At 36.0% G+C, this 15,046-nt stretch overlaps 1 protein-coding gene across 4 annotated transcripts in view; it reads left to right on the top strand.

The window, feature by feature from the left end:
- The window catches only part of KATNAL1 (katanin catalytic subunit A1 like 1), a 120,133-nt gene extending 106,557 nt beyond the window's left edge, over positions 1–13,576 (top strand). For all 4 annotated transcript variants that reach the window (XM_090273741.1, XM_090273742.1, XM_090273740.1 and 1 more), the window contains 2 exons: positions 11,199–11,325; positions 12,585–13,576. In XM_090273741.1, coding sequence (XP_090129867.1) covers positions 11,199–11,325; positions 12,585–12,783 — 326 coding nt within the window. In that variant the 3' untranslated portion in view covers positions 12,784–13,576. The remainder of the gene's footprint in view (positions 1–11,198; positions 11,326–12,584) is intronic.
- The last annotated feature ends 1,470 nt before the right edge of the window (positions 13,577–15,046 follow it).

A 15,046-nucleotide genomic window follows, 5' to 3' on the forward strand; every position in this document is an offset into this window, starting at 1 on the left:
ACTTGATCGTGGTGTATGATCTTTTTAATGTATTGCTGAATCTAGTTTGCCAATATTTTGTTGAGGATTTTAGCATCTATGTTCATTAGTGATATTGGTCTGTAGTTTTCTTTCTTTGTTGTGTCTTGACCTGGTTTTGGAATTAAGATAATACTGTCCTCATAGAAAGAGTATGGGAGTCTTCTCTCCTCTTGGTTTTTTTGGAATAGTTTGAGAACGATAGGAGTTGGTTCTTCCTAAATGTTTTGTAAAATTCGCCTGTGAAGCCATCTGGTCCAGGGCTTTTGTGTACCGGGAGTTTTTTGATTACTGCTTCAGTTTGACTAGTTATTACAGGTTATTCAGGTTTTTTGCTTCTTGATTCAGTTTTGGAAGATTATGTTTCCAGAATTGTGTCCATTTAACTCAAGTTGTCAAATTTCTTGTCATATAGTTGTTCATAGTAGTTTCTTACAGTCCTTTGTATTTCTGTGGTATCAGTGTGATATCTCCTCTTTCATTTCTGATTTTATTTATTTTAGTCCTTTTTCTTTCTTAATGAGTCTGGTTAAAGGCATGTCAATTTTGTTTATCTTTTCAAAGAAAAAGCTCCTGGTTTTATCGATCCTTTGAGTTCTTCTTTTAGTCTCTACACCATTTATTCTGTTCTGATCTTGATTATTTCCTTCCTTGTACTTGCTCTGGGCTTTGCTTGTTGTTGTTCCTCTAGTTCTTGTGGGTTGTAGGCTTAGGTTGTTTTTTTTGAGATTTTTCTGTTCTTCTTAGGTAGGTCTGTATTGCCATGAACTTTTCTCTCGGGACTGCCTTTGCTGTGTCCCATAGGTTTTGGGATGTTTTATGTTCATTTTCATTTGTTTCCAGAAGCTTTTAATATCCTCCTTGACGTCATTGTTAACCCATTTATTATTTAATAGCATGTATTTCAGTCTCCAGGAATGTTAATACTTTTGAGTTTTTTTCTTGAGGTTGGTTTCTAGTTTCAAGCCATTGTGATCTGAGAAGATAGTTGATATAGTTTCAGTTTTCTTGAATATATTAAAGCTTATTTTGTGTCCTACCATGTGACCTATCTCTGAAAATGTTCCATGTGAATTTGAAAAGAATATATATTTTGCTTCTTTGGCATGAAAGATTCTGTATACTATATCCATTAAGTCCATTCAGTCTACAGTGTTGTTCAGTGCCACAGTATTCTTAGTGTTTCTGTCCATTGTTGACAATGGTGTGTTAAAGTCCCCTACTATGAGTTTGTTGCTGTTGATACCTTTCTTGAAGTCGTTCAAGATTTTCCTTACATATTTGGGTGGTCCTGTGTTGGGTGCATATATGTTTTCAAGGGTTATATTTTCTTGACGGATTGTTCCCTTCAGTATTATGAATAGTCCTTCTTTGTCTCTTGTTATGGGCTTTGTTGTGAAATCTGTTTTGTCTGATATAAGTATTGCTATCACAGATTTTTTTCATGTCCATTTTTATCCAGGAGACTCCTTATTTCATCTTACATTTTATTTTATTTTATTTTATTTACTTATTTATTTTTTAATTTTATTTTTTGTTTTTCAATTACAGTTGTCCCATTTTTTCCCCATTGCTCCCCCCCGCCCAGCCCACCCCTTCTCCCACAATCATATCCCTCCCCGTTGTCCATGTCCATGAGTCATTTATACATGTTCCTTGACTAAACCCTTCCCTTATCCCCCTTCTCTCCCTCCTCTCTTTTCCCTATTGACTGTTATTGTGTTCCTTGTCCTATTTAGTTCATTTGTTTATGTTGTTCTTTAGTTTTCTATATTAGGTGATATCATATGATATTTTTCTTTCTTTGCCTGGCTTATTTCACTAAGGATAATTCTCTCTAGTTCCATCCATGTTGTCACAAATGCAGGAGTTCCTTCTTTCTCTCTGCTGCATAGTATTCCATTGTGTAAATGTACCACAGTTTTTTGATCCACTCATCTACAGATGGTCACTTAGGCTGTTTCCAGCACTTAGCTATTGTAAGCAGAGCTGCTATGAACACAGGGGTGCATAAGTTCCTTTAAATTAGGGTTTTAGAATTTTTCGGGTATAATCCTAGCAGTGGAATCTCTGGTTCAAAAAGCGGTTCCATTTTTAGTTTTTTGAGGTAATTTTGTATGGTTTTCTATAGTGTCTGTACCAGTCTGCATTCCCACCAACAGTGCAGTAGGGTTCCCGTTTCTCCACATCCTCGCCAGCACTTGTTGTTTGTTGATTTGTTGATGATGGCCATTCTGACTGGTGTAAAGTGGTATCTCATTGTGGTTTTTATTTGCATCTCTATGTTGGCTAGTGATGTTGAGTATTCTTTCATATGTCTATGGACATTATGTATATCCTCTTTGGAGAAGTGTTTGTTCAGTTCCTTTACCCATTTTCTAATTGGGTTGTCTGTTTTCTTGATGTTGAGTCATATAAGCTCTTTATATATTTTAGACATCAGTTCCCTGTCTGAGATATCATTGACAAATATGTTTTCCCATATGGTTGGTTTCTTTTTCATCTTGGTGATGTGTTCTTTTGCTGAGCAGAAACTCTTTAGTTTGATGTAGTCCCATTTGTTTATTTTTTCCTTTATTTCTCTTGCTTTAGGAGATGTATCTGTGAAAATATTGTTACGTGGGATATCTGAAATTTTCCTGCGTATGTTTCCTCTAGGACTTTTATGGTGTCACGGCTTACATTTAAGTCTTTGATCCATCTTTAGTTTATTCTTGTGTGTGGTGTAAGTTGGTGGTGTAGTTTCATTATTTTTCACGTCCCTGTCTAGTTCTCCCAGCACCATTTGTTGAAGAGGCTCTTCTCACTCCATTTTATGTTCCTTCCCCCTTTGTTGAATATTAGTTGACCGTATAGTCCTGGATTTATTTCTGGACTCTCTATTCTGTTCCACTGATCTATATGTCTGTTCTTATGCCAGTACCAGACTGTTTTGATCACAGTGGCTTTGTGGTATTGTTTGATGTCTGGTATTGTGATTCCTCCTGCTGTGTTCTTCTGTCTCAAGATTGCTTTGGCTATTTGGGGTCTTTTTTGGTTCCATGTGAATTTTTGGAGTATTTGTTCTCGGTTGTGAAATATGTCATTGGTATTTTAATAGGGATTGCATTGAATCTGTAAATTGCTTTGGGTAGTATGGCCATTTTGATGATGTTGATTCTTCCCATCCAAAAACATGGTATTTGCTTCCATTTATTTGTATCTTCCTTAATTTCTTTCTTCGATGTTATGTAATTTTCAGAGTACAGGTCTTTTATCTCTTTGGTTAAGTTTATTCCTAGGTACTTTATTTTTCCTGTTGCTATAGTAAATGGTATTTTCTTTTTTTTTCTGCCGCTGATACTTTATTGTTGGTGTAAAGAAATGCCTTAGATTTCTGTATATTTATTTTGTACCCTGATATTTTGCCAAATTTACTTTTTATATCGAGTAGTCTTTCAGTGGAGTTTATAGGGTTTTCTATGTATACTATCATGTCATCTGCATATAATGATGGTTTTGCTTCTTCCTTCTCAATTTGGATGCCTTTTATTTCTTTTTCTTCTCTGATTGCTGTGGCTAGAACTTCCAGCACTGTGTTGAATAGTAGTGGAGAGAGTGGACATCCTTTTCTTGATCCTGATTTCAGGGGCTTATGCTTTCAGTTTTTGTCCATCGAGTATGATGTTAGCTTCAGGTTTCTCATATATAGCCTTAATTATGTTAAGGTATGCTCCCTCTATTCCCATTTTGCTGAGAGTTTTTATCATAAGTGTGTGTTGTACTTTATCAAATGCTTTTTCTACATCTATTGATATGATCATGTGTTTTTTGTCTTTCATTTTTTTAGGTGATATATTATATTCATTGATTTGCGAATATTAAACCATCCTTTCATCCCTGGGATGAATCCCACCTAGTTGTGGTGTATGATCTTTTTGATGTATTGCTGGATCCTGTTTGCCAATATTTTGTTGAGGATTTTAGCATCTATGTTCATCAGTGATATTGGCCTGTAGTTTTCTTTCTTTGTTGTGTCTTGACCTGGTTTTGGAATTAGGGTAATACTAGCTTCATAGAAAGAGTTTGGGAGTTTTCCCTCTTCTTGGATTTTATGTAATAGTTTGAGGAAGGTAGGAGTAAATCCTTCCCTAAATGTTTTGTAAAATTCACCTGTAAAGCCATCCAGTCCAGGGCTTTTGTGTGCCAGGAGATTTTTCATAACTGTTTTAATTTCCTTCTTTGTTATTGGTCTATTGAGACTTTCTACTTCTTGATTCAGTTTTGGAAGGTTATATGTTTCTAGAAATTTGTCGATTTCTTCTAGGTTGTCAAATTTCTTGCCATACAGTTGTTTGTAATAATTTCTTACAATTGTTTGTATTTCTGTGGTATCAGTCGTGATTTCTCCTTTTTGGTTTCTGATTTTGTTTATTTGGGTCTTCTCTCTTTTTTTCTTAATGAGCCTGGCTAAAGGCTTGTCGATTTTGTTTATTTTTTCAAAGAACCAGCTCCTAGTTTCATTGAACTTTTGAATTGTTTGTTTTGTCTCTATGTCATTTAATTCTGCTCTAATCTTGATGATTTTTTTCCTTCTTCTTACTCTAGGCTTTGTTTGCTATTGTTGTTCTAGTTCTTGTAGCTTTAGGGTTAGATTTTTTATTTGAGATTTTTCTATCCTTTTCAGATATGCCTGTATTGCTCTGAACTTCCCTCTGAGGACTGCTTTTGCTGTGTCCCTTAGGTTTTGGACTGTTGTGTGTTCTTTATCATTAGTTTCCAGAAATTTCTTGATTTCTTCTTTGATGTCATTGTTAACCCATTTATTATTTAATAGCATGTTATTCATTCTCCATGAGTTTGAATGTCTTTGATTTTTTTTCTCTGAGGTTGATTTTTAGTTTCAAGGCATTGTGGTCTGAAAAGATGTTTGATATCATTTCAATTTTCTTGAATTTGTTGAGGCTTGTTTTGTGTCCTATCATGTGGTCTATCTTTGAAAATGTCCCATGTGCATTTGAAAAGAATGTATATTTTGCTTCTTTGGGGTGAAAAGTTCTATATATATCAGTTAAGTCCATGTGGTTTAGTGTGTTATTCAATGCGTGTTATCCTTGGTGTTTGCTTCGATGATCTGTCTGTTGTTGTTAATGGAGTGTTAAAGTCCCCTACTATGAGTGTGTTGCTATTAATATCCTTCTTGTAGTCTTCTAGTATTTTCTTTATGTATTTGGGTGCTCCTATGTTGGGTGCATATATGTTTATCATTGTTATATCTTCTTAATGGATTGTTCCTTTAAGTATTATGAAATGTCCTTCTTTGTCTCTTTTTATTGCCCTTGCTTTGAAATCCATTTTGTCTGATATGAGTACTGCTACCCCAGGTTTTTTTTCAGGTCCGTTTGCTTGGAATACTTTTTTATATCCCTTTACTTTCAGTCTGTGTAAATCTTTTGTTTTGAAGTGTGTTTCTTGTAGACAGCAAATATGTGGGTCCTGTTTTCTTATTAATTCCGTTACCCTATGTCTTTTAATTGGAGCATTTAATCCATTTACATTTAAGGTTATTATTGACGTGTATTTATTCATTTCCCTTTGTATCTGTGTTCCTCTCCTCTTTTTTCCTTCTTTTTCTTAAAACATTTTCTTTAGCATCTCTTGCAATACTGGTTTGGTGGAGATGTATTCTTTTAGTCTTCCTTTGGGAAACTCCTTCTTTCACCTTCCATTTTGAATGAGAGCCTTGCTGGGTAGAGTATTCTTGGTTGTAGGCCTTTGTTTTTCATTGCTTGAAATATTTTTGACCATTCCCTTCTGGCTTGTAGTGTGTCTGTTGAGAAATCGGTCGATAGCCTTATCGGAGCTCCCTTGTATGTCATTTGCTGTTTTTCTCTTGCTGCTTTTAGGATTCTCTCTTTGTCTTTGAATGTTGCCATTTTAATTATGATGTGCCTTCGAGTGGGCCTTTTGGGGTTACTCTTCATTAAGACTCTCTGTGCTTCTTGAAATTGCATTACTTTTTCTCTCATCAGGTTGGGAAAATTTTCTGTCATTACTTCTCCTATTAGCTTTTCTATTCCTCGTTCCTCTTCTTCTTTTATTCCGATGATCTGGATATTATTTTTTCTCATGTTATCCTGTAATTCCCTTACATCTTCTTCATACTTTTTCAAGCTTTTTTCATTTTGTTGTATTGTTTGAGAATTTTTTTCTACATTGTCCTCCAACTCACTGATCTGATTCTCTGCTTTGTTTAGCCTGCTTTTGATTGATTCTACTGTGTTTCTCAGTTCAGAGATTGTATTCTTCATTTCTTCCTGGTTCTTGTTAATAGTTTCTATGTCCTTTTTTATGCTGGTGTAGTTCTCCATACGTTCTCTGTAATTTTCTTGGAGCTGTTGGTAACTTCCTTGGAGGTTGTCGTAGTTGTTTTTGAGGTTGTCAAGTATATTGAGCTGCTTCACCACCATTGTTTTGAATTCTGTGTCTGACATTTGTCTATATCTATCCATCTACCTCTCTTTCTGGGATTCCTCTTTTCTTTTCATTGAGAGGTTGTTTCTGCATCTTACCATGTTGGATTTTTCTTGTTTGTTTTTGTTTTTTGGGTTCGTCTGCTTTGACTTCCCACCTTTGTGGTATGGGGTTCTTTATAGGCAACCTGGGGGTTTCAGTGGTGCAGTCTCTTTGATCTCCTGAGCCTGATGTTCTTAGGATACCCTTTATATCTTTTGTTTATGCTGCCTGGTTATATTTCAGATGCTCTTTGGTGGGACCTTCCCTCTGCCTAGTTGATTGAGAGTCACTCTATCCACTTTATCTTGAGTTCTTTTGTGGAGATGCTGTTGAAAACATAAACACACAGCCCAGACAGGAAACCCACAGTCTCAAAAATATCTCCCACCCTCTGTCCCGCTATCGTCAGCAAATGAGACAGTATTAATAAAAATGTAGAGAGGTTAGGGCTTTTATACTATAGGAAGGATAGATAAGAGTTGTTTTTAAAGAGGAAAATTATGATTTTTGAGAGAGGGGATGATAGATTAGTAAGAGTAGCAAGTAGTGTCGAGACTATGCAAGACAGTAGGTAATAATTACATTTTATGTTAATAATAAAAGAAAAATACGGAAGAATGCAGAATATAGTAAGGAAGTGGAATTGTATAGTATTAGATGTATATAGTAGTTATATTCTATTTATTTAGTGTGAAAGGGAGGCTAAACTAGACAGACAAACAAATAAACAAAAATTAAAGAAGAAGGATGAGAAGGAGAGATGGTATGAAACAAATTAAAGAGATAGTTTAAAAAATTTTTTTAAATATAAGTAAAAATTAAAATTGGTGTTCGCCTGCGTGCGGTGTTGGTTGCGTGCTGGGGTTATTCCTGCATGCTCGCAGTAGCTAGTGCATTCGTTTGGCGCCTGTTGGAGCCAGCCTGGGTGCTTGTGCCGCGCATAAGGTGTCTGCGCGCTAACGTCAGGCCTGCCGAGCTGCACCCCGGGAGTCGGTCTTTCGCCCCTGGGGGCAGGGCCCTGGACACTTGTGCCAGTGAGCATCTGTGAGTCGCTGCCACCCACTGTTCCCGCACCGCAGCAGCCCGCCGTTCCCGCACCCCTCTGGGCGTCACGAGCAGAGCTAGCACAAGTGGGCTGTGCTCCGGCCTGGTGCCCACTGGGGCTGGCCAGCGGTGTCTGCGCATGGTCTTCTGCATGCCCAGTGGGCCCTCCCTGCGCCCCTTGGGGCACTGATCTTATGTCTGTTGGGGAGTGTTTGAGGGGCACCCAGATGCGCGATCAGTGACCTGGCAGCATGCCTGGGCCAGTGGATGAGGGTACTTCCCTGTGCGCACCTGCGGGACACAAGGGGAGGGTTGGGGAGTGGGCGAGCACTCTTCTGCGCCTGCGCTCCTCAAGAATGTCCTAAAACCCCCAACCTTTCCTCCTCTCTCCGCAGTACATAAGAGAAAAATATAAAGGAAAATCACGTTCTCACATGCACAACAGTACACTGTTTATTGTCTTTCAGCGCCAGATGCCACCTGGCCCAGTCCTGGCTCTGCCAGCGGGCAGAGATCTGCTCTCCTCCCAATTACTCTCTGGGGAAGTCTGTGGTTGCCAAAAAGCCTCTGTGTACTTCTAGCTGCAGCTCAGGCAGCCACCCCAGTCAGAAATCCCATCTCGTCCCTTTTTCCTCCGCTATCCTCACCAAACAGGTCGTTTCCAGATGGTTTTCTCTAATCCAGCAGTGCCAAGGCTCGACTCCTGCCAGTGTCCAGCTGCTCGCTGAGATGTTCTGTCTGCAATTAGCCCAAACTACAGAGGTACTCGGGAGCCAGAAAGTGCAGCCTCCCCTCACTCCTCCGCCATTTTCTCTCTCATCTTCCATTTTGAATCAGAGCCTTGCTGGACAGAGTAGTCTTGGTGGTAGGCCTTTGTTTTTCATAGCTTGGAATATTTTTTGCCATTCCGTTCTTGCTTGTGGTGTTTCTGTTGACAAATCTGTTGAAAGCCTTATTGGAGCTTCCTTGTATGTTATTAGTTGTTTCTCTCTTGCTGCTTTTAGGATTCTCTCTTTGTCTTTGAGTTTTGCCCTTTTAATTATGATGTGTCGCGGAGTGGGCCTGTTTGGGTTCATCTTCATTGGGACTCTGTGCTTCCTGGACTTGTGCAACTTTTTCTCTCATCAAGTTAGGGAACTTTTCTGTCATTACTTTTTCAAACAGGTTTTTTATGCCTTGCTCCTCTTTTTCTCCTTCTGGTATTCTTACGATATGGATATTATTATGTTTCATGTTGTCCTGCAGCTCTTTTAAAACCTCTTTGTTCTTTTTCAGTCTTTTTTCATTTTGTTGCAGTGTCTGGGAATTTTTTTCTACGTTGTCCTCCAGCTCACTGATCTGATCTTCTGCTTCCTCTAGCCTGCTTTTGATTCCTTCTAATGTATTCTTCAATTCATAAATTGTATTCTTCATTTCCTCCTGGCTCTTACTGATAGTTTCTGTATCCTTTTTAATGATGGTATAGTTCTCATTAAGTTTCTTGTAGCTTCCCTGGAGTGCATTGTAGTTTTCTTTGAGCTCACTGAGCTCATGAGCTTCCCTAAAATCATATTTTCAAATCCATGTTTGATAGGTTGCTTATCTGTATTTCATTTAGCACCCTTTCTGGGGAATTCCTCCTTTTCTTTCAATGGTGGGTTGTTGCTTTGTCTCCCCACTTTTGTGACTTTTCTTGTTTGTTTCTGATTCTTAGATTGGTCTGCTTTGACGTTCTGTCTTTGTGTTGTGATCTTGTGTAGTAGGAGACCCCTGGGATTCAGTGGTGCAGTCTCCTTGATCTCCTGAACTTGATGCTCTTGGGATGTCCTTTATGCCCTGTATTTTCTTTATTATTAAAGAATTAAATATCTTTTCCTTTTTTTACTGGCCATTTGGATTGTGTAGTGGAATTTATGTGTTTCCACTATATTACAGTGTCATTTGATAAATAAGACTGCTAATTTAATGTGATTAGCTTATCAGTCTTTTCCTTTGTAGTATTTTTTTGAATATCTATCTTTAGAATTCCTCTGTGAGGTCATTAAGAGATCCTCTTGTTTTATATTCTAAAATGCTTATAATCTTGCATCTTAATGTTTATATTAGTAATATATTATATCTGGCATGATATTTTACATACATGTGAGATAGGACCCAGCTTCATTTTTGCCTGTGGATAATCAATTGTTCTGGCATCATTTGTTGAGAAGACACTCCTTCCCCCAACCCCTGCACCACCTAGTCCTAAATTAGGTGTGTGCAGGAAATACCCTGACATGCTTCTATGTGCCTGTTTTGTGTCACTGATCTGTTTTTCTGTCTTCTGCAAGAATATCACACAGACACAAATTTTACTGCCTTTGTGAAATTTTACTGCTTTTTACAGGGCAGTTTTTTACACCTTGCTGCTATTCTCTAGTATCTTCGTTACTCTTGGTTCTTTCCATTTCCATAAATTTTAGTTGGTTCCACAAACAAGCATGTTTGGATTTTTATTGGAATGCCTTGACTCTGTAAGATCATTTGAGAGAGAATTGTCAATCTTATGAAAGAAAAAACAAAGAATAAACACTGTGGAACTGTTTTAGATTTAAGAAACGTAAGGAGATATGATGACTAAATGCAACACGTGATTGGTTTTAAGGAAGTTATAAAGGTCTGGGACAAATGGGGACATTTTAATTTGAATTGTATATTAGATGATATGCATGTACCAGTGTTAAATTTCCTGATGAGTGTGATAATTGCATGGATACCTCTTTTTAGTATATGGTGAAGAATTTAAAATGAAGTGTTGTGATACCTACAGCTAGCTCTCAATTCAAAAAAGGATAAGAGGAAAGGAGAGGAGAGAAGGGAGTGGTTAATGGCAAAATGGTGACAATTGGTGAACTAGATGAAAAGTAAATAGCTGTTCATTGAGTTTTTTACTTGTAGGTTTTAAAAGTTTTAACATAAAAGTTGGGGAAAATTAAATTTCATTTTATACATCAGGAAATGGTAGAGAGCCAGATACAGACTAATTATTCATTATTTTAGTGTGCTGTATTAAGCAGATTTGCCACTAAAACTGATAGTAAAGCAGCAAGCATGATTGCTTATTTAAAGGATTCTGTGGTTTGATTGAACTTTCTCAATCCACATTTCAATCATACTGGAACAGCAAATGTATGTGGGCTGGCCCTCCAGGTAAAACATACATTAATAAGCATTTTGTGCCAATTGTAGCTTTCCAGAAAAAGAAAACTGGATTTAAAAAAAATTACTGACTAGAGTTGTTTAACTTTTCTTGTATCATACTAAAGAGGTAAACAAAGTAATTCATAGAGGTTAACAATCTATGCAGTCTAGTTTCATAAAACTTTTTTTACTAAAAGCATTTCTGGTGCTTGGATAGTAATGTTTTTATTTTTTATAAAAGGATCTCAGACCTATTGTTCTCATAGCAAGTAACTTCACACTCTTAAAGGAAAACTCTGAGTTTCTTTCAATGTTTAGTAGTTTCAACCATGGCACATAGGAAGTTAAATGAAGTAAATTGGTAATCCTAGTGGACTCACAGTTATTGACTCTCTTTCTTCTCCTCAACATTAATATGTGATTTTTCATCAAGTGACTTATAGAGAAAAACATATAACAATACTAAAAAAATCTTCTCACAGCAAAAGGAAGAACTGAGCTTCTAAAGATCAATCTTCGTGAGGTTGAATTGGATCCTGATATTCAACTAGAAGATATAGCAGAGAAGATTGAGGGCTATTCTGGTGCTGATATAACTAATGTTTGCAGGTACTTTTTTTTTTTTTTTTTTTTTTTTAATGATCTGTGATCTTAGAGATTAGTTATGGGATTAGCAGGGGGACTGGTCTGAAAGTCAGTATAGTTATTGGCCCTTGACATGAAAACAGCTACCCGTTTCCTTGGAATGATCTCCTGTTTGTCTTGTTTTTTTCTACATAACTTCATTGTTCATTGCTCTGTGTATAAGTACATAAGAATGTAGTCACCTTCTCTATCGTGTGTTTTTTTTAATTGTTGTATCTAACTTTATAATGACGTTGACAACCTAAAATTAATTTAGACCTAAATTGGAGCGTGACTGCATCAATGTAAAATAGTATCATTTAGTTTTGGTTGGCATTATTTTACCACATGCAGATGAACAAAGTTGACCAGTTTAAGCTGTGAAATTTCTCTTTCAATTTAATGATATCATAGTTTTTAGACAATTTACATCACTCATTGAAAAGGATATTTTTTTCTTTTAGTTCTTTCTGTTCTAATGACACTTAAATTGACACCAGTGGCCTTTCTTTAAAACTATAACATCTGTGTTTCACACTTCTTTATTAGTATTTTTCCTGTGTGCACACAGTAAGTTCACAGTAGTTTTTAATATCACTGTAGTAAAATATTAAAAATTCTAAGTTTTGTTTGGCTTGGCGTCCTAATAGCTTTTTCATGAGCACTAATTGTCCATTTTTCCAAAACCTTCATAGTGATTTACAAGTGATCAGAATGGACTTGAAAATAGTCCAAGTCAGACTTTTTATCCTTTTAGTTGCCTATAAATTTTCCATGTAAGGAATTTCACATCCACTATATGCAGATAAAGGCATGTTGTAGAGAGAGAGGCTCCTAGCTTTACCTCTTCTAATTAGGCTATAGACAAACAAGTGTAAGATTTGAATTATCTTAACATTTAGCCATATGTTCATTTCCAAGTGTACAACTCAGAATTTCAAAATTCTACTTTAGTTTTCTAAACTTCTTGAGTGTCTTTGAGGAACAAGTGGGGAAAATAAAATTCATTATTATCTGAGCCCAGCATGGACTTCAGGAGTTATTAATACATTTTATGTTCAAGCTTTTTGCATACTGTTTTAACCTTTCCTGCATTGTCAGGATGTCTGAGGTAGAAAATTCTACACAGCATCATTAAAACATATAATGTGATCTTTCAAATGTTTTTCCTTAACTTTCTTACAACTGAAAGTGTTTACAGAATTTGCAACAATAAATATTCACTGACTTTGGTACATTTTTAGGGATGCATCCTTAATGGCAATGAGACGGCGCATCAATGGCTTAAGTCCAGAAGAAATCCGTGCACTTTCTAAGGAAGAGCTTCAGATGCCTGTTACTAAAGGAGACTTTGAGTTGGCTCTTAAGAAAATTGCAAAGTCTGTCTCTGCTGCAGACTTGGAGAAGTATGAAAAATGGATGGTTGAATTTGGATCTGCTTGAATTTTTGTCAGCTCTCTCATTTCTAGTATTTTTGTTTATAAAATGTGAAGAAACTTATGCATTTAAAAAAAATGGGTTTACAACTATTCATTGGAGAGATTTTCACTTAAAGGCAAACAATCTAAAACCACAGAGTGTAAATACAGTTCAAAAATAAGAGAAGGTTACACAGAGAGCCTGATGGTCCCTGTCCCTTGGCTGTGTGCTTTAATATTGCAGCCCCAAACCAGGATGTCAGGGCAGTGGAGGAAAGGGATCAGTGTGCTAGTGTGGAAATGTTTACAGAAGATTTAGAAGAACCTCTGTTTTTCACTTGCATTTGTTCTCTTTTGTTTTTTGTGCTTTTCTATTCTTTGCTCTAAACATGAGAGATCTACATATGTTGGCTTTTAACATCAAAACTGAGGTTGTATCAGATTCATTATTCATTAAAAATGATAGTTTTGTATTAAATAATGAATTTGCTAGTTAAACCTCCAGAATTCAGCTATTTACTGTTAGAGTCTATCACATGGTTTGAATTTTTACCCTTCCTTCCCCCACCATTTCTTATATTAGCTCTTTAATCATTTATTGAGCTCTGGGTCAGAATATCCTCATGTTTTGTGGGTTTTGAGTCATTTTATCAGGTTGTTTCTCTGGTCATTAGTATTTTTTGCTGGTACTTCTCATATTTCATATTGGAAGGGTGGGAAGAATATTATGATACAATGCACTTCTTTCTAGACCTCTGAGTTTGTTTTCACTTTTCTTTCAGTGGGGTCACATAGATAAACACGTTATTTTATTCAGCTCCAACATTGTTTGATTTTTGTTGAATTTGACTTTTATATTGTAAATAAATCTATATTCTGAACAAGTCCACTCTCTTGTGGCTAATGCAAAACAAATAAAACCAAATTTATAGTTATCCAGACAGTTTATTTAACAAAATAGCATACATAATGAATGATGTCCATTTAAAAATTTTAAAATTGTTCTTCGCCAAGGTTGAGAAGAGAACTTGTGCACATACATAGTAGAAAGATTAGGATAGAAGTATGCCATGCTTATTCAGTTCATCAGGAATTAGACTGACAGAGACCAGAAAAAGTAGATGGCCTTTATCTGATCACAAGTGGAGTGAGTCTCCTAGTGTTAAAAATTTTAATTACATTTGTTTAAAATTACACTTATCTTGTTTTGATTGGGCAGCCTATGCTTTAATGGTCAAGCTTTTAAAATCTGTGTTTGATGATATCCTGACTTTTCAGTCTTGGAGAGCACCTACTAGTTTAAAACTAAAAAAACAAAAACAAAAAAAAACATAATTCTTTAGACACTTTATAAAAAACCTTTTAGTATCTTAGGAGATTTTTGCCTTACTAAGAACTATGTAATTTATGGATAACTTAAATCTGACTCTAAATTCCAGTATTCATCTAATGCTATAAATTACCCACTTTCTTCTGAGGCATAGATAGATTATAAGAGTTAAAATCGTAAGTTTTTTTAAGATTCTAAAATTATGAATTTAATTGAATTAATTTATCTTAAAAATTAGATAATAGAAGTTTCCTTTTATTCATTTCTTCCTGCCCTTTAATTTAATTAATTTATTTTTTTGTATGTCAGTTACAGTTGTTGTACTATATTATGTTAATCTCAGGTGTACAACCCAGTGATTAGACATTATATAATTTATGAAGGGATTATCCTGATAAATCTCATACCCATCTGACACCAAATGCAGTAATTAGAATATTATTGACTATATTCCCTATGTGGTACTTTACATTTCCATGACTATTTTGTAACTACCAATGTGTACTTCTTAATCCCTTCACCATTTTACCCATCCCCCAACCCCGTTCCCATCTGGCAACCATCAAAATGTTCTTTGTATGTGAGTCTGTTTCTGTTCTACTTGTTTATTTATTTTGTTTCTTAGATTCAGTTGTTGATAGATATGTATTTATTGCTATTTCATTGTTCATATTGTTTTGGTCTTTTTTTTTTAAGAAAACCCTTTAACATTTCATGCATTACTGGTTTGGTGGTAATGGACTCCTTTAGCTTTTTCTTCTCTGGGAAGCTCTTTATCTGTCCTTCAATTCTACGTGATAGCTTTGTTGGGGAGTAATCTTGGTTGTAGGTCCTTGCTTTTCAGCACTTTGAATATTTCTTGCCACTCCCTTCTGGCCTTCAAAGTTTTTGTTGAAAAATCAGCTGATATTCTTATGGGAGCTCCTTTGTAGGTAACTAACTGCTTTTCTCTTGCTGC

The sequence above is a fragment of the Furipterus horrens genome, unplaced genomic scaffold (genome assembly GCF_987537825.1).
Source record: "Furipterus horrens unplaced genomic scaffold, mFurHor1.1.pri manual_scaffold_4, whole genome shotgun sequence".
NCBI lineage: Eukaryota > Metazoa > Chordata > Mammalia > Chiroptera > Furipteridae > Furipterus > Furipterus horrens.